Source organism: Saccopteryx leptura, chromosome 6, assembly GCF_036850995.1.
Source record: "Saccopteryx leptura isolate mSacLep1 chromosome 6, mSacLep1_pri_phased_curated, whole genome shotgun sequence".
NCBI lineage: Eukaryota > Metazoa > Chordata > Mammalia > Chiroptera > Emballonuridae > Saccopteryx > Saccopteryx leptura.
The window spans coordinates 11,406,193-11,425,044 of NC_089508.1; the positions used below are offsets into that span (position 1 = coordinate 11,406,193).

Genomic DNA, 18,852 nt, shown 5'->3' on the forward strand with positions numbered 1-18,852 from the left:
ATAAAAATTTGTTGTTGTCCCGGAGGACAGCTGTGATTGGCTCCAGCCACCCACAACCATGAACATGAGCAGTAGGAAATAAATGGATTGTAATACATGAGAATGTTTTATATTTTTAACATTATTATTTTTTTTATTAAAGATTTGTCTGCGAGCCAGATGCAGCCATCAAAAGAGCCCCATCTGGCTCGTGAGCCATAGGTTCCCGATCCCAGATTTAGGGGATGGGCAGTCGTTGAAACGACGAAGTTCCTGGTGTGCTGTTTCGACTGGCGCTGCCCGGGGTGTCTTTGGACCTCAGTGTTTGTTCCCATCTCAGGTTCTCTCTTTGGATTGACCTCTAGAAGTGACATTACTGAGTCTAAGGATCCAGGACTTCATAGGTGGCCGTGCCCATGGCTTGATGGCTGTCTCTCTGCATTCCCACCTGCTCTGCTTGCATGGGTGCGTCCCAGGCCGGTGACTCAGTGGTTATTTGTCACAATGTCCCCATACCTGGTCCAGTGTTAGACGCGGAGGGTAGGAGGCCTAGGGATGTCCAAGCAGTGTTGGCAGCAGCCGACGCCTCTGTGGGGATGAGGGTGTGGCCATCATTCCGTCAACTGGCTCGTGATTAGAGCGGCTGACGTTGATCGAACACTTGCTGCATGCCATCCAAGTTCATAGGATTTACTTGTATTAATTCATCTGTTTCTTGCAACAACCTGTGAGCTGTGCGATGTTGTTGTCCTGTATTACAGAGGAGGAGGGAACAGAGAAAGGTGAGGTGGTCTGCCCAAGCTTGCAGATGCTGAGTGGAGGGACTGGGATTGGGATCAGGGCAGCTTGGCTCCAGAGGGCTTATTTACTGTTGTTATTTTTACTTTCTATTACGGAAAAGGAGTCACATGACGCACCAACTTAGGGAGCACAGCCTGATGAGCCCTTGCGTGCCGGTCCCTCAGCGTGATGGACGTCAGCACGTGGTCATTGTATGGAGACCCTGGTCCCCACTGACGGTCTGCAGGCAGGTCTCCGTTCTGTCGGCTGCTGCGTGGAGGTTTCGGTGTGTGCCCCGCAGGGAGGACGAGCCCTCCACCCTCACTTCAGGCCGGGCCGTTTGCTGGCCCCCGGGCGATGGGACTGGCCCCCTGCTCTGCCCCTGCCCTGCGGGAGTTTCCAGTCCCTGAGGGGGGAACGAAGGACCGCACTGGCCAGGGGCAGGTCCTCGGAACCCCGGCTGTCATCTTGTCAGCCTCAGGTTCTCGGGGAGACTGAGAGGAAGCCGAGACGCGTGTGACTTGATGGGGTCCTGAGGAATTGTTCAGATGGGAACCCCTTTAAGAGTGGTCAGCATAACGGTGTCAGGGCGGGGATGCCAGGGGTGCGGGTTCAGCCTTCCTGTGTTTGGGGACTTCTCCAGGCGCTTCCATGTGTTAGCTAATTTAATCCTCGCCCCAATCCTGGGAAGTACTGTTATTAGCACTCTAACTAGCTCTGTTTAGTGGATACACTTGTATCACCCCCACTTCACAGATGAGGACACAGAATCAGAAGGAGCTCCCCTTGCTCCCTCAGCCAGCACAGGAGGCGGAGCTGGCGTTCGAGCCGTTGGCGTTCCTCTCTTGACCGCCACACCCCTGCTGATTTTGCAGAATTTCCCGAAACCAGTGCTGGGGTGTCTTGATGTGTCTCCTGGCCTGGGCCCGGCTGCTGTCCGAGTGCTCTTTCTCAAACAACCCCCCCCTTGTCACGGCTTGGCTGCAGCGCCTGGGTGCAGGGTGAAGACCCATTGGGAGGGGTCCACGAAGCCCTTGATAGCTGGTTCCTGCTCTGCAGAACCAGCCCAGACCACACTGTCCAGGGCATCCTCAGAGCACCTCCACGCAGCCTGTCCAAGCAGCCATCACACCCCACTTCCTGTCCCACCCGGACACTCATCAACCTGCCCGACCAAGCTTGTGGCCACTGGAAGCCTGGCCCTCCTGTCCCAGAGAGCCCCTGCCTTGTCTGGGCCCCCAGCCTCAGAGGCATGGATGCTGCCAGTTCACGGCATAGTTCCGTACTGGGGGGTCTCGTCCCCTCCGCTTAAGCTCCTTAGGATCATGGACCATGTCCCGTTCCTCTGGGGGCTATGCCCACCTCATGTGCATTCTGGTTTATAGCTGTATCTTATCAAGAAATCTTTGGAAATCAGTGGAAAATAATGAAATACTACAGAAATATATGATTGGAAAAGTTTCCCCATCATCTCATCATCTCGTTCTTCAGAAGTGACTACCGTTAATGTCTCCATTGTTTTCCTCTGCCTATACTCCCCCTCCCCTGTTCTCTAACACCTATTTAAATACCTTTTAATACTTTTTTTTTTGAGAGAGAGAAGAGAGACAGAGGAAGAGACAGGAAGGGAGAGAGATGAGAAGCATCAATTCTTAGTTGTGTCACTAGAATTATTCATTGATTGCTTCTCATAATGTGATTTGACCAGGGGCTCTCCAGCCAAGCCAGTGGCCCCTTGTTCAAGCCAACGACCTTGGGCTTCAAGTCTGTGGCCTTTGGGCTCAAACCAGTGACCATGGGGTCATTTCAGTGATCCCATGCTCAAGCCAGTGAGTGACCCTGCGCTCAAGCCAGTGAGCCTGAGCTCAAGCCGGAGGAGCCCATGCTCAAGCTGGTGACCTTGGCGTTTCAAACCTGGGACCTCAGCATCCCAGGTTGACACTCTGTCCACGGTGCCACCACTTGTCAGGCAATACATTTTAATACCTTTGAAATTGAGAGGTGAACATTTAATGTGATAGGTCTGACTAGTGGTGCCTTTGAACATAGGACAGAATGATGGCACGTTTGAATACTGTGACAGGCTCGGTCTGCTCTCCACAGCGTGTGAGGCTGAGGCTGGGGGAGGAGTCTTGGCCCCATATTTTCTGTATCAGGTTGGTTTATTGTGTAGCACCATTTTGAGAGGTCAGAAAGTACTCATGAACTGAACTGGAGTTTCCCTTATTCTTGGGAAGAGCTAATTTGTTAGATAAGTTGCCATTTTAACTATTCTCAGAAGAGATAAATTAGTTGCTTTCACTAACTTTATAGTCCAGGCATGTTTCTGGCTTTTAGTGTTCTGTATGCTTTTTTTTTGAGAGAGAGAGAGAGAGAGAGAGAGAGAGAGGGAGGAAGGGAGACAGGAGGGAGAGGAAGGGGAAAGAGAGAGAGAGAGAGATAAAGAAAGGGAAGCATCAATTTTTGTTCCACTTAGTTGTGCATTGATTGCTTCTCATATATGCCTTGTCTGGGGATCGAACTGGTGACTCAGGTTTAAGCCAGCAGCCTCGGGGTCAAGCCTGAGACCCTGTGATTGTGCCAGCAACCATGGTCTCAAGCCAGCCACCTCAGATTTCTAACTGGTTAGCTCAGGCTCAAGCCAGAGAGCCCAGGCTCGAGGCTGTGATCCTGGGCTCATGCCAGCAATCCCAGGCTCAAGCTGACCTTGGGTTCCAAACTGGACCTCGGTGTTCCAGGTCGGCACTCTGTCCATTGTGCCACGACCGGTCAGGCTGTGTGCTTTTTTACGCTCTCTTCCCCAGAGGATAGGTTAGTAAAATAGAGCAGCATCAAGGCCGAGTAACAGAAGGAGATACAATGTGCACAGACAGACCCGCTGCTGGGAGGGAACGCCAGGTGCTCTGAGCTTCCCAGTAGCCAGTGCGTGCGGGAGAGGAGAACTCTGAGTCCTCAAAGGGAGTAAAGACAGGAGAGGATTGAACCTTCCTCCCATAAATGTTGAAGAATGTATCAATGTCAAATAGGAAATCTTTGTCTTGGCCTGGATTAAAGGGAGAATTACAAGAAGCAGTAGTATGGTGGCCATGAGTCTCTCATGCAAGGACACTGTACTTTGCAGGGACCTCTCCTGACCCCAACGCCCAGCCCTCTGCCTGACCAGCTCCCCTTCTCCAGCACCCTGTCCACCTGGGGCTGGACTCTGGAGCCATCAGGATTTGCATTCAGCTGCCAGTGGCTGATTGGAAACAACAATGTCCTAAGTAACAGCACGTTTATTTCTGTCCGTGTCAGGGGGCCGGGCGCAGGCACCCAGGGCCGGGGCTGCATGAAGTCATGCGGACAACCCTTTTCTCTGTGTGTGTGCCGCTCTGCCCTCCACACTGGCTTCCAGGCTCCGGGGCCCCTCCTTGCTGAAGACGGCTGCTGAGGTTTGGCCATCATGTTCACATTCTAGGGAGCAGGAGGGCAGTGAGGAAGTAGGGCACCCTCATGTCTGTTCTCATTGGGTGACCTCCCTAGAAGTCCCAGCTTACACTGCTGCCTGCCTTGCCTTGGTCAGACTGAGCATTCTTTTTTTTTTTTCTTTTTTAAGCGAGATAGAGAGAGAGAGAGAGACAGACAGACAGACAGTAAGGGAGAGAGATGAGAAGCATCAACTCATAATTGCAGCACCTTAGTTGTTTATTGATTGCTTTCTCCTATGTGCCTTGACTGGGTGGCTCCAGGCAAACCAGTGACCCCTTGTTTAAGCCAGTGACCATGCTGTCATGTCTATGATTCCACGCTCAAGCTGGTGAGCCCACGCTCAAGCCAGGTGAGCCCGTGTTCCAGCCAGCGACCTCGGGGTTTTGAACCTGGGTCCTCAGTGTCCCAGGTCAACACTTTCTCCATTGCACCACCGCCTGGTCAGGCAGAACCGAGCATTCTAACATCAGGCACCAGCAAGCTGGCAACTGTGGCCTTTTTGCTGGACACGCTGTCACCTCACATGAACTTGGGGTTCTGTTACTAAAGAAGAGGATGGGTGTGGGCCTACCGCCGGCCATGTGCAGCTCCGGTCTTAGAACTGGACAGGTTGCATGGGTCTAAATGGGGTGTTGTGTCAGTGAATGACTGGGTCGGTAGATGAGCCAAAATGAAAGGATCTCTCTTGTTTGATTGGTTGTCACAAGTAAAGAGAAAGTCAAGAAGCCAGAGCTGTCTGCACTAGAAATTCCATCCATCTGGTTTGCTTAGAGCAGGGCTGACCGGGCTGCTTTTCCTGCCGTGGGGCAGCGAGGTCGCAGCTTGGGTGTTCCCGTGTCCCCTCCTGGTTTGGCACCCCGGGGCCCTCTCCTGGGCACAGTGCCTGCTGGGGTGGGAGCCCCGTGTGCCCTCGCTGGGTATGTTTGAGGCCACAGCTTGATTTATGTCCCACTCTTTCCTGGGTCTCCCCAAGTCCAGCCAGGATCAGGTGAAGGCATTGCCTCCGAGGGGTGCTGACCTCCGGCCCTGACCGCACCCCCGGCGTGCCAGCTCACCGTTCGCTGGGGGAGGCCTGGGGAGTCTTGCTGCGCTGCTGAGCTTACATGGCTTTCCCAGAAGCTTGTGAACCCAGAGCTGTAACTTGGCTCCGTCTGTCCACCCATTCAGCCCCCCTCACTGTGAGAACTCCCCTGGGAAGCACCATGGCCCCCACCTCTCTCCCGAGTGCCCTGATGTCCTGTGCTCGTGGCAGGCACGGGCAGCCTTTTCAGGGACCCAGTGGCTCCCCTTCCACGTGGGCCTGTTTTCCAGCACGGCCGTCAGTCTGAGTGTTCCCTTTTGAACTTTCCGTGATGGCCTCGGAGCATACCCTAAAAGGAGATCCCGGCTCGCGCTGTGTCTGGGAACTTGGCGGTGGTGTGGGGCTCCGTCATCACGTCCACAGAAGCCACTCGGGAGGCGCTCAGCTGTCCAGTGGGCATGGGGGTTGTGGGCAGGTGTCCTGGGGGGCATTTAGGGCTTCCCAGCTCTCAGGATGACTGTCTGGGCAACAGTCAGTAAAATTGCATCAGAGCTCTGAGATGCCCACGGGACAGTTCAGAGCGTTTGGGTGTCCCAGCCCAGGTGACTGGTGTCTGTGCCTTGCCTGCACGCCCCGCGTCAGGTGAGAGCACCGAGGTGAGACAGGCGGTGTCTCTGCCTGGGGCCTCCCGGCGAGCCAGCTGCAGAGCTGGGGCTGGGTCCGTGGTGTGCAGGGGCAACGCTGGTGCCTTCCCTGCCCAGGAGGCTGCCTCCCTGGGCTGAGGCTGGTGACTCGACCCCTGGGTCGCTGTGCGACCTCTCTCAGACTCCTCTCCCCGGAAAGGCTGGGATTGGTGAGGGAGTTGAAGTGGGAGCAGGTGGGAAGGCCTCCCTGGGCACAGGTGGTGGGGTGGTCAGGCCCTTTCAGCAGCTTGCTGGTTTTCTTGTTCCTGAGTTCACTTGAGGGGTCTTGTGAAGCCCACCCGCTTGTCTCATTTGGCAGGTATTAGGCCTCAGAGCCTCTTCCATCCCTGCTGGGTGGGGCCCCTGGGTCCCGGCCAGGAGGGATGGGTTCCCTGGGTGCACTCCCTTCTCCCTGCCAACTGGAAGGAAGTTATTTGCGGTGTTTTGACAGGATCGTCAAAAACCTGGATGGGAAAGGATGCTTTTAGGACTGAGCCCGTGGGCAGGGGAGCCTGCCCCGGAGAGAGAAAGGGCATACTGCGTGGGGGCATATTTGTTGAACTTTATAAAGGGAGGTCTGGCCCTCCTTTAAGCCCAGGACTTGATAAAATTGTATGCAGACTGAATATTCTGGGGTGACTCTTTTGAGCTATCACTTCATTAGAAATGTGGGTGCCCCAGGCCAGCTCTGGGCCTCCGCCTCTTTACTCTGCTGTCTGGGGTCTCAGTGCCCGCATTTGTCTGATGGAGACGGTGACCCTGGACAAGGAGGAGATAAAAACCCCTGAGGTGTGACGCGGCCAGGCCTCGACCTTGACAGTGAGCCAGTCTGTTCCCAGCGCAGCCCAGGGACCCTCCAGCTGGGTTGTGGACCCGTTCACCGCTGCAAACAGCACGGAGCTGTCAAGGGGCCAGGGCCGCTGGCCAGAGCTCACCTCGGGCCTGTGGGATTCTGTGATCCTCTTGGACGGGTGTGGAATGTCTTTCCAGAACGTCTGAAGAGTCCTGTGTAGCTGGTGGGAGCCAGTGTGTTTACACGCAGCCCAGAGGTCACCAGCAGGCACACTTAGTGTTCTTTGAGTTGTTCTCTGTGTGTAGAAATAGAACATGTATTTATATTTTTTAAACAAAATTGTTAGCCTTTTGTAATCTCCCCACAAACACACTTAGCATATCAGTAGCATTTCCCCTTTTGTTAAACGTTCTAAGCTCCTTTCCTTCCTTTCTTCCTTCCTTCCTTCCTTTCTTTCATCTTAGAGAGAGAGAAAAGTTGGGGAGGGAGGGAGAAACATCAATTTGTTGTTCCACTCATTTATGCATTTATTGGTTGATTCTTGCACGTGTCTCGACTCGGGATCGACCTGCAGCCCCGGCATGCCGGGACGACGCTCTTAACCAGCTGAGCCACCTGGCCAGAGTCAGCCTGTTTTCTTCATGGCTGCGTGATACTCCCTCTGTAACCGAAGTTGATGGATTCTCTTGGAGAATGTCGGTGACGGTTCTGTTTTGTCACTGTAGTAAACAGTGTTGCGATGAGTGTCTGGCTCTGCTGTCATTGAGGCAAGCCTGTGATTACTTTTTGGAGTTACGCAAATAATAAGGCATATTTATAGCTTTTGAAGTTTATAAAAGTAGTATGTACTTCTTGGGGGGAGAACCCCCAAACGTTATAGAGAATTTTGGAGAAGGACCATGGCTTTGGAGTTTTTCGTTCTGGTCTCTGGATGCATTCAGGTATGTGAGTGGCATCTGTTTCTCCCTCTTGTGTCCCCCTCCCTCCTTTCTTTCTGGCTCTGGCCCCAGACCCCTTCTCTCTGCCCTTGGTTTTGTTCTGTGTGTGTTCCTGACGCAGGGAAGGGGACGGGGAGTGTGGACTGATTGGGTCCCGGGTGCTCTCGGGTCCTGCTTCTCGCCAGCACCCCTGGGATGCAGGCCACTTCCTGGGCTGGTCCATCTGCATGGTGGCCCTGCGTCTCCTCTGCGGAGGCCCCTCCTGCTCTCAGGCCTGTGAGCCAAGGAGAAGAATCAGACTACACGAGACACCTTGGGGGCTGGGGAGCTGCCACCCCCCTACTCCACATCCCTCAGAGACAGCAAGTGTCAGGTAGTGGCCTGGGACCAGCCCTATCCCCACACGAGTGTTGGTGGCCTGTTTACCAGCAGGGCAAGTTATTTGCCCTTTGGGCTGCAGCTTCCTCACCTGGAAAAAGGTTGTCATGGCACCGACCTCTAAGGTCAGGAAGACCAGTGCAGTAGAGCATCGAGTCCCCTACCTCTGTCCCGTCCCAGGGTCCGTGTGCAGTAGTCTGTAGCTGCTCCTGCGTTGGGAGTCATCCCTGCCCTCTGGTCACCAGTACAGACTGGGGGGGGGGGGGAGTAAATACACCAGCCCCTCTCTCCTCCTGCCCTCTGGTCACCAGTACAGACTGGGGGGGGGGGTAAATACACCAGCCCCTCTCTCCTCCTGCCCTCTGGTCACCAGTACAGACTGGGGGGGGGGGAGTAAATACACCAGCCCCTCTCTCCTCCTGCCCTCTGATCTCATCCTGGTGGCCCCCCTGGTGGCCCCCCTGGTGGCTGAACGGAGCTGGGAGCTGGGGACCCTGAGTAATTCAGTCCTCCGAGGTCAACCTCCTGCACACAGCAGGGTGGAGAATGGGCGGAGGTCAGCGGGGAGTGACCAACATCCCTCTCCCCCTGCCTTGTCACTCTGTGGAGCAGCATTGTGTCCTGTGTCCCCTGAAGTGCCAGCCTTGAGCAGTCAGGAGGAGGACCCAGGGTTCTCTGTCCCTCCCCAGACTCCAACATGGCACCCCAGCTCCGACTTTCCCGTTTGGCTCCCCCAGGTGACCCTGTGGCTGTCACCCCACGGAGTTTGTTTTCTGGCTGTGACTGATTGTTGGAGGGAATCATACCCGCAGGACTGGGGCCCCCAGGCTGGGCCCCTAGTTCTTTCCACCTCTGGGTGTTCACCCAGGCCTCCAGCAGCAGCCCTCCCCGTCCCCTGGGGGCACTCAGGGGCCACGTTGGTGCCTGTGTCTCGGGGAGACAGGAAGCCGACAGCCTGGTCAGCAGAGTGGGGGTGGAAGGAGCCGCCTCCCTGGAAGCTGAGGCTCCTGCTGACACATATTCCCAGAGCTGATGACTCTCCCGCTCGGTTGTAGCCACTCGAGACACCGTTAGTATATTTCTCACCTGGAAACTCGGGCCATGGAGCCTGCAAGCCCGGAGAGAATGACCTGTCGGTGTTCTCAACTGTGGGACACTTGTGAGAGGAGAGGGCATTGAGTCAAGGCCGCTGGCGTGGGAGGCCCCAGGGCTGGACAGCAGGAGCCCTGGCATCAGGGCCTGGCTCTGGTCCCTTCTCTGTGAAGTGGGCTGGTGGCCCTGCTGGGGTCTCTGGGGTCCCACCCGACTGCCCCCACCTGCCAGCCTCTGACTCTTCAGAAAGCAGAAGTGGAGAGCTCCCACCCGGTATTCTCTCCATCGCTGTCCCATTTCTTCCCCTTTCATCTTTGCATTTATTTTTTTTGACAGAGACAGAGTCAGAGGGACAGACAGGAAGGGAGAGAGATGAGAAGCATCAATTCTTTGTTGTAGTATCTTAGTTGTTTATTGATTGCTTTCTCATGTGCCTTGATGGGGGGGGGGGCTACAGCAGAGTGAGTGACCTTGTGCTCAAGCCAGTGACCATGGGGTAGTGTCTATGATCCCACACTCAAGCCGGTGACCCTGCACTGAAGTTGGTGAGCCCGTGCTCAAACCGGTGACCTTGGGGTTTCGAACCTGGGTCTTGGTGTCCCAGTTCGACGCTCTATCCACTGCGCCACCGCCTGGTCAGGCCCCTTTCATCTTGAAGACGGCCTGGTGAGTTGTCACACTCTCACTGATAAGTCTGGGATCTGAGCCCCCCTGTCCCCTTGGGTGGTGAGTGAGTGCGTGTGGGCGTGAGAATTTGTTGATCCAGTTGAAGGAGGCCCCTTTGATGCTTTAAAATTATTTATTTATTTATTGACTTTTTGAGAGAGGGAAGAAGGGAGAGAGAGAAAGAAACATCGATTCTCTGTCACACTTACTCATGCCGCCGTTACTGACTCTTGCATGTGCTGTGACTGGGGGTTGAACGCGCAACATCAGCATGTCAGGATGATGCTCCATCCGAGTTACCTGGCCAGGACCTGATGCTTTTTAAACAGGGCAGATTTCTCGAGAATTCAGCCAGCTCCCCACTTTGTACTTCATTCGGGTGCGATTTCTGTGTGTTACAGCAAATGCACATGTGGCTGCCTGTGTGTGCACAGTGGTTGCCAGCAGTTTTGGAGTTGGACCCACCTGGGTTTGTGTCCTGTCTCTGACCTTGACCAGCTATGTGACCTTGGGCAAGCCTGTGGTGCAGTCTAGTTACAAGGGTCATCGTCATAACGGCGTGAACCATACCTGCCCCACTGTCTCCGCGGTGGCATTTGGGAAGACCGGATAGGTGGACCCAGGCGTAAGCGCGTTACACACTGTAGAGCGACCGGTGAGGTAAGCCGCCGTGCGGGGGTGCTCTCTCCAGCAGTACCCAGCCGTGGAGGCGCGGGACGCGTTCCTGGCAAGCCCCATTTTGTAGCCTTGCAGCATCATGCTGAAAAAATGCTCACATGCGGTTTATTTAAGTTTAAGTGGGGCAGATTCTGAAATGGGTTTGTTTATTGTCCAAGTTGAATTTTTAATTTCTCATAAATTCCCCATAAATTGCTGTAGTACATTTGTATTTATTGAACCTGTCAGGGTTGTTTATGGCACTGAGGCCTGGGCTCCCGTGTTTGTGGGCTGTTGCCATGGCGATGCAAGGGTCTGAGGCTCTGCAGGAGAGGCCCTTCGCGGAAGCCTTGTGGAAGGTTCTGGAATGGGCTGGTGGAGTGAAGTAGAGCTGTGGGAGCTGCACTGAGGTCTGGCCTTGGCGAGCTATTTAAGACTGGATTCCAGCACTTGCCAGTTGGCTCAGCAGTAGAGCGTCAGCCTGGCTTGTGGAAGTCCCAGGCTCAATTCCCATTCAGGGCACACAGGAGAAGTGACCATCTGCTTCTCCACCCCTCCCCCAGTCCCTTCTCTCTCTTTCTGTCTCTCTCTCTTCCCCTCCTGCAGCCTTGGCTCAGTTGGAGCACGTTGGCTCCGGAGGCTGAGGATGGCTCCATGGCCTCACTTCAGGCACTAAAATAGGTTGGTTGCTGAGCAACAGAACAATGGCCCCAGATGGGCAGAGCATCACCTGTTAGGGGGCTTGGCAGGTGGATCCCGGTTGGGGCACATGCGGGAATCTGTCTCTCTGCCTCCCTGCTTTTCTCACTTATGGAAAAAAAGACTGGATTCTATTCCAGCTTTACCACATCTCAGTCGGTCCCCCTTCCCTCAGGGACCCACAGCGACATCCTTCTCTAATGCTCCCACAATCCCTTGCTGCTCCAGCATGGTCTGGGAACTAGCAGCCACTGCACTCAGGGGCACCTGTGGGAAATGCACCCACTCCCAAGGCCTGCTGGGTCGGAGTCAGTAGCTCAGAAAGATGGCAGTGCCTCCTTGCGTGTGCCTGCTACACTGCGGTCAGCTGACCTGTGTGGGGCACCCCTGAGGCTCCCTCACCCCAGGACAGGGCCCAGAGGCCTTGGCTTGGTTCATTTTTGTCCCTACTACCATCCTACCCTGTGATCTTTCTTACTCCATTTCCCTCATCTCCCTCTGCCTTGCCAGCAGTGAGCATCACCCCACAACCCTGCCTCACGTGGCCTGTTCCCCTGCTTTGCACATGCCAGACTTAGCTTGCGCTGTCCACCCTAGCCTTCTTTCTCTGGGGAACTATAGTCATCTTAGAAGAAGTAATGCCTGAGACACCTCTTCCTTGAAGCCCTCTCTGCTTTCCCTGACTAGGGCAGGTCCAGCTTCACCAGTGTTTCCCTGTCACCCTAGGGTCTCACCTGCCTCAGCCCCATGGAACTGTTAGACCCACCGCTCTGGCTCTCCCCACTGACCGTAAGTTCACTGGGTACTGACTGCCTCGCCTTCTCTTGGGCCCTGGCCTGCCACCAGCACTCGGGAATGCCACTTCAGGCAGCTAGTCTTCTCAGGGCCAGGACTCAAGGCCGGACTTTTCCCAGGAGCCGGGACACTCCGTCCTGTGGAAGGGACATTGTTTGGTAGTAATGGCACCTGGGCTGGGGACTGGATGAAGACGGGGCTTCAGGCGTTGGGAAGGCACCTGGGAGGAAGGGACCACAGGGGACACTGAGAGGTGTCCCGAGCTCCCGTGCGCAGGTGGGAATGCTGAAGCTCACCTGGCCTGCGGGTGTTCATTGAGTGTCTGCTCCGTGCTGTAGGAGTTCTTTCTACTCTCGGGGAGCGCTTGCATCTGAAGGGCGGGAGACAGGAAATGTACGAAGTGGGATGGCAGAGAGGGACCCGGAGAAAGAAAACGGGGTGGGGCTGGAGATTGACAGGGCATTCTGGAACATCAGTTGGCTAAAGCCAAGCACATGATACCCTTTAACCCCCAGTTCTGCCCCTGGGTACACACCCAAGAGAAAGGAGTGTCCGTGTCCACCAAAACACAGGCACAGAGTGTTGCGGGAGTGTTCACAATAGCCTCTGAGTGGAAACAGGCCAGATGTCCATCAGCTGCCGACGGGGTACGTACGTTGTGCTGTGCTCACACGACAGAACCCTGAGCCGCAGTGAGAAGGAACCAGCAGCCGCCACGCCCAAAGCGAGGCCGAGTCCCAGAGAAGCCGGACCCAGAAGAGCCCTCAGCGTACGATCCCGTTTCCGTGAAGTTCCGGACAGGCAGGACTGTTCTGCGGGGACAGAGGCAGGCTGTGGTTACCTCTGGGGAGGGGCCCAGAGAGGCCGGGCGGAGCCTGCGGGGGTCCTGTCGACTTCTCTTCCCAGTCTTGCTCTTGGGTGTCAGTTTATGAATATGTGCTTTTTCCCCTCATTGTATGTTACACTCCCATAAAAGGCCTACAAAGCATAAATAAAAGGCAAAAAAAAGCCAGAGGAGGCAGAGAGTGTGCTGTGTCTGGTCATGTGCACCATTGGCTTCTCTCTAGAATGTCGGTGCTCAGGCAGCAGGGCCTGTAGGGACGTGGTGTCCCCTCCCTGGACTCCCCTCTGAGGTGAGGCTCCCTTTCCCATGGGCGATTCAGGCTCCACAGAGAGGCCACCCTGGCGGGAAGCCAGCACTCCGGGGACACCCTTCTTGCCCTTCACGGGACTGGGGCCTTCCTGTGATCAAAGGTGTGCAGGCCCTGTGCTCACAGCCCCTGGACCAGGCACCCAGTGACGTTTGAGGAATGAAGGGCGCTCTGTCCGGGGCTTCCAGCCTGTCTTAGGGAGCGTGGGCGTGGAGGTACAGGGTTCCTTCTCCTGTTCTGTTCTCTCACTCTGCCCTCCAAGCCGGAGAGCTGGCGCTGGCGGGAGACACGAGCACACACGGTAAGGTGCTGTTTTCTACATAGCAGACGCGGGCTCCGGGCTGCACCAGCCTGCGTTTATGGTGTGTTAACCTTGTGCCAGGCCCTGTGTCCCATTCATGACTCCTAATATTTTCCGTTTACAGGTGAGGACACTGAGGTCAAAGCAGGTACATGCAGTGACTTGTTCAAGTTCACCGGCTAGAAAGTGGGGACTGGTTGACTCCACGTGGAGTGCCTCTCGGGCCAGCACCTGACTCGCTGACACACCGGGGGCGGGGGGGGGGGGGGTGAAGGCAGATGTGGGAAGGAAGGTCTTAGAAGCCGAGTTGGAGTGAATGGATTGTTGGATGGGCTACAAGAAAGTGCTTTTAAAGAAAGCCCTTCCTATCCCATTTCCTTCGCCAGCCCGTCTCTTCCTCTTTCAAGAGTCATGAGTATGACTTCCCTCCTTCTAACATCTCTGGTTGCTCCAGACTTGTGTGGTCTCAGCTGCTGACTGAAGCCTGGCTGTCCTGCTTGTCTGCCTTCTGAGCCATCAGCCCAGGCTCCACAGACCACCTGAATTATAGTCACCTGGGACCCCCCCCCCCCCCCCCCGCCGTTTAACAGATTGTGTTACTTAGAGCGGTTTTAGGTTCACAGCAGAATTAAGCAGAAGGTGGAGAGGTCCCGTGCACCCCCTGCCCCTCCACAGGCATAGCCTCCCCCACTGTCACCAGCCCTCACTGAGTGGGACAGTTCCCTCTCCGCGTGTGGGCTTTGACAGACGTGATGACATGTATCCATCATTATGGTATCACGTTATACTATTACATCCTGGCATCGTCACCTTGAGGTATCATAGTTTCGCTGCCCTAAAACTCCTCTGTGCTCCTTGTATTCTTTTTAATGTGTTTAAAACAACCACCCTTGGGCAGCATTAATCAGATCAAGATTTCAGGGTATGGGGACGATCCTGAGCATTGCTTGATGTTGATGTTGCCTTGGAGATTGTGACAGGCAGCCAGGGTGGGCTCACTGATTAGAGCCTTGGTGCTCTGCCTGGAGTGTGACCAGAACCCCCAGGAGGGCCTCTTCAACCAGGGGGAGGCCTCGCTCCAGACTCTCTGAGCCATTAGGTCAGAGGAGGCTGAGAATTCGCATCTCTGACGTCGTTCTGGTCATGTTGCTGCTGGGCTGAGGACCCCGTCCTTGGACTACCGGTTTTAACCATGGTGGGGAAGAGGTGATGGGGTCACACGGGCCCCACTCAGAAAGCCGTCGAGGCTCTTTCCAAGCGTTTCAGGTGTCTGGACGATTGTGTCCTGCTCCTTTTCCTGGGTGGCACTGTTTGGTCTCTGAGTGGGGGACAGGGCTGGGTGCGGGAGACACAGGGAACCGCTCTGTGCCTGGGCCACCAGCTGCGTGGGGATCCCGGGTTTGGGAGCAGGGTAGTGGTACAGGCTGGTATTGTCCTGAATGCAGGGTGCGCCTGCTGAGGTAGGCGGGTCGGGTCAGTCACCGGCCAGAGGCCAGGTGAACGTTCAGCCCACTGAACCCTTCTCAGGCGGTCTCTGGGGGTTCCCTGAGTACTTCCTTCAGGACAGACTGAGCCCCCATGTTAAGAGGGTGTCAGCCAGGTCTGGAGCCCAGAATCCTGGGAGCCTGCTGGGAGAAGCAGGCTGCCCTCCATGCCTGGCATCTGTAATCAAAGACCTTCAGTGGAAACTGCATCTGCTGTGCGCGGTCTTCCAGAAACTGGTAATTAAGCCAGTGTAAATACAGCTAGCATTGGGGAGTGGTTTATAAAGCACTTGAAGAGATCCCTCAGGTAAACCCCGAGACAGTGTACGAGCTGTAGGGTGATTAATTATTCTGCCTTTCAGCTGTGGAAATTTTAGAGGCACAGAGCTACTAATTGGCAGGGCTGGGATTTGAACCCGGTGCTTTCTGTTTCTGCTCTCTCGACCTTCTACCCCCATGTCAGCCCCCCGGCAGAGCCTGTGGCTCCTCCCAGGCACGCTCTGGCTGGTGCCCTCAGGAGTGGAATGTGCTGGCATTTCTTATAACAGTGTTGCTCTTGAAGTGGGCGGTGGTTCCTGACATTTCTCAGGCCAAGGTGTGTGGGTGCCCCCCCCGAACAGTGGCAGGGACCCCCCCCTGCCTCGGAACAGTGGCGGGGACCCCCCCTCCTCGGAACAGTGGCGGGGACCCCCCCGGAACAGTGGTGGGGAACCCCCCGGAACAGTGGCGGGGACCCCCCCCTGCCTCGGAACAGTGGCGGGGACCCCCCTCCTCGGAACAGTGACGGGGACCCCCCCTCCTCGGAACAGTGGCGGGGACCCCCCCCTTGGAACAGTGGCGGGGACCCCCCCTCCTCGGAACAGTGGCGGGGACTGGCCGGTGATGCAGCTCTCAGGCTGGAAGACCTCCCGTCTGCGGTTTCCCGTTCCCCACGCCGAGGCACAGGGGCTTTTCCTCGTCACTGGACTGGCGCTGGCCGGCGGGGCTAGCGCAGGTGTCCAAACTGGGCGCTGTGAGGGACCTAGGGAGTCTTCAGGAGGGCGTGTCACTGGGGGTGTGTGGCTTGCTGACTCCTCTACACGCAGTAGGCTCCCCTCAACGACAGCAGCAACTTATATCTATTTTTTATTTTGAGGGTCTCCATGTTAGATTTCTTTTCAAGCAAGACATCTGCGGTCAGAGAATGTTTAAAGACCACTGGCGTTGGGGGGCAGAGCCAGGGCCTTGGGCCCGCCCCCTCCCCCGGGCCCCGGTCATTGCAGTTCTGTGTGTGCAGAGCGCTGTGAGCTGTGGTGAGCGGGGTGGTCCTGGGCGGTGGAGTCGGGCCGTCACTGGCTGGCTTGACTCACGGACTGCCCATCAGGCCGTCGGCTGTGTGCGGGGCCAGCCGGGTCCCGTGCCGGGGGCACGGCGGTCCCAGTCCTCAGTGGGAGACGTGCTCGGGCCATGGTCCACTCTGAAACGTTCAGCACGTTCTGGGCACGGTGGTCAGAGCCGCCCGAGGACCGAGCATGTTCATCTGCACAGCTGCCTCTGCAGGTCTCGTGTCCGCCGACCGGTCAGCATCGCTCACTTCCGCCCCAGACCCGGAGGGCGTGCCGCCGACTGGGCACTGCCGGTCATGGCGGACCCTGCGGCAGGGTCCCTGTGGCGCCTGGGTCTCCAACCCGTCTCCGTCTGACCCCATCTTTCCAGAGCTATGCTTGCTGAACCTCTCGCCCTCCAGGACTTTGATTTGCCACCTTTCTGAGGGGGCGAAGGGGATGGAAGGGAGAAATGTCACTCGTGAGGAGGGGCACAGGATGGACGGCGTGCTCTCAAGGGCCAGCTGCAGGAGACCCCAGCTTGCAGCCCCTGGCCTCTGGTGTCCGCCCTTGTTCCTTTCTCTCTCGCAGCGGACAGGGCCGAAGTTGCTGTTTGGGGCTTTCAGAGAACTGTCTGGAACGTGTGGAGTTCAAAAGTGAAGGGCCTCCGTGTGCAGAATGGGGACAGCTGACGGTTTCCTGGGGCAGTGGGGGTGGAAGTACCCGCCCCCCACCTCCTCCGCGCGGGGGTGGCTGAGCCAGGCGGGCCACATCCTGCCCACCTGAGGCTCTTGGAAGACGAGGCCTTTACAAATGGAGGCTCAGTTCCGATCTTGCAGACGGTCGGCACCGACAGGAGAATGGGTGTAACTACTGGGCTTTCCCGAGCCGGCAGGCAGCCCATCCTCCTTGTGTAAACTCTGCGGACCATCCGGGCGTCTGCTTCTGTTTAAGGCAGGAAGTGATAGGCTCCCCGGCCTCCAGCCTCCTGCCCTTGGTTTGCGCCAGAAAGGCTGTTCCTCACACGCTCTTTTGCCGCTGAGTGGAACAGAGCGGGCAGCATGCTTCCCGGTGGGAGGGGTCGTCGGCCCCCACCCTACAGCCAGCAGCCCCGTAGGTGTGGGAGGCACCACGTTCTGGAACTTGACTCGCCACCCTCCCTTTCAAACCGCTTCTGTTCCTGGTTTCTTGGGTCAGAATGAAGGTGCTGCCCCTTCTCTGCCCGGCCGGCCAGCGCGGGTGCTTCCAGCCTTCCACATCCCTACCTCTTCAGGCCCTGGGTCCGGTTGAGTCTCCCTTTGGATGCAGCCCTGACATTCCCACCTACATTCTTTTGTCATTGGTCCCCTGTCCTCTCTGACCTAGTGTTGCCAGTCCTCTGGCTGGCACCCCTGCCTCGTGACCCACCCCCTCCTTGTGGAGCGGTCTTTCGTCAGCATGATCCGAGTCACTCTCCTGGTTTCCGTGGCCTCAGGTGAAAGTCTTAGCCCTTCAGAGAGCTGACTGCACTCTTCTCCTTTTGCTCGGCCCCTCCCCAAGTCAAACGCCAGCCAACCCTGGACTGACCCATCTCTGTGCCTCTGCACGCTCTTGTGACCAGCCTCGGCCCCCTGCGGACCCCGGTCAGGTGTTACTCCCAGGGGCAGCGGTCTCGACCTCCCCTTTGCCCCTCCTCCCTCTGCGCTGCCTCTAGGCTCTGCCCGGGCTCCTGGCTCCCCCACCCCGGGGGTTGGGGCAACAGTTCTCAGCTGTCTCAGGTTGACCGTCCTCCCTCCCTGTTACCTCTGAGGTCCTCGAGAGCCCTCAGCTCATTGCCTAGCAAAGAACATGGTACGTGAGAGGCCCTTGATAAACGATTCTTCTCTATTTGTTGACTTGACCCTAAAGGTCAGCTCACAAGCCCCAGAAGTGGTGTTTCAGGACTTTGAAGGGGGCATGTGGACTAAGTTATTCCTTAATACTGGGAAGTGGCCGTCTCAGCGTCTCTCCCCTCTGCCTCTCCCGCACGGCCCGCTTGGCTGAGTGGCCGTGGCGATCGGCCTGCCATGCCGACACAGTTCCCTTTGCCAGAGACTTGCATCCCAAGCCCCTTGTGGGCCAGTGCCCGAGCTGCGCAGTTCTGCTCATTCCCACGTGAGGAAACGGCGTCTCCTCCGTTACAAAAGGCAGCGCTGTGCCTCTTTTGCCTGCGTCCAGGTACCCTCGGGGCTCTGGTGCCTGGACCCGTGGCAGACAGTTTCTGACCAAGAGGACAGAACCCCGTCACAGTACGCAGACAGTTAAAGACACGAGAAGAGCCTGGGTCTGGGTTCTTGCTGACGGCAAGCTTTAACACCCCCGGGGCCCACCTCTGACGTAAGCCAATAGTCAGCATTTCTTATAGTCTGAAACATCTTTGCTATCTGAGTGTGGCTGAGCTGTTCTTGTTATTAAAGATTAAGTGCAACTTTGGGACACAGACTGGCCACCGTTGAATCAAAACCCTGGAGGCTGGAGGCATGTGTCTGAGAGGCGTGTGCCAAGGCTTTGAGTGTTGTTACTGTCATATGGAAAGTTTAGGTGCCCAGGGGGACAGCTGTTAGGGATCCTATTCAGTTGGACGTATGTGACGTTAAAGGAACAAATTGTACTTTACGTGTGATAAAACCTATAGGCTCTTTAGC

At 56.3% G+C, this 18,852-nt stretch overlaps 1 protein-coding gene across 2 annotated transcripts in view; it reads left to right on the forward strand.

Moving 5' to 3' along the window:
- The window catches only part of ITPK1 (inositol-tetrakisphosphate 1-kinase), a 164,987-nt gene that overhangs the window by 50,094 nt on the left and 96,041 nt on the right, over positions 1 to 18,852 (forward strand). The window contains exon 3 of one of the 2 annotated variants that reach the window (XM_066341650.1): positions 11,881 to 11,943. The exons of the other annotated variant lie outside the window; for it this stretch is intronic. Coding sequence (XP_066197747.1) covers positions 11,881 to 11,943 — 63 coding nt within the window. The remainder of the gene's footprint in view (positions 1 to 11,880; positions 11,944 to 18,852) is intronic. 2 annotated transcript variants of the gene reach the window in all.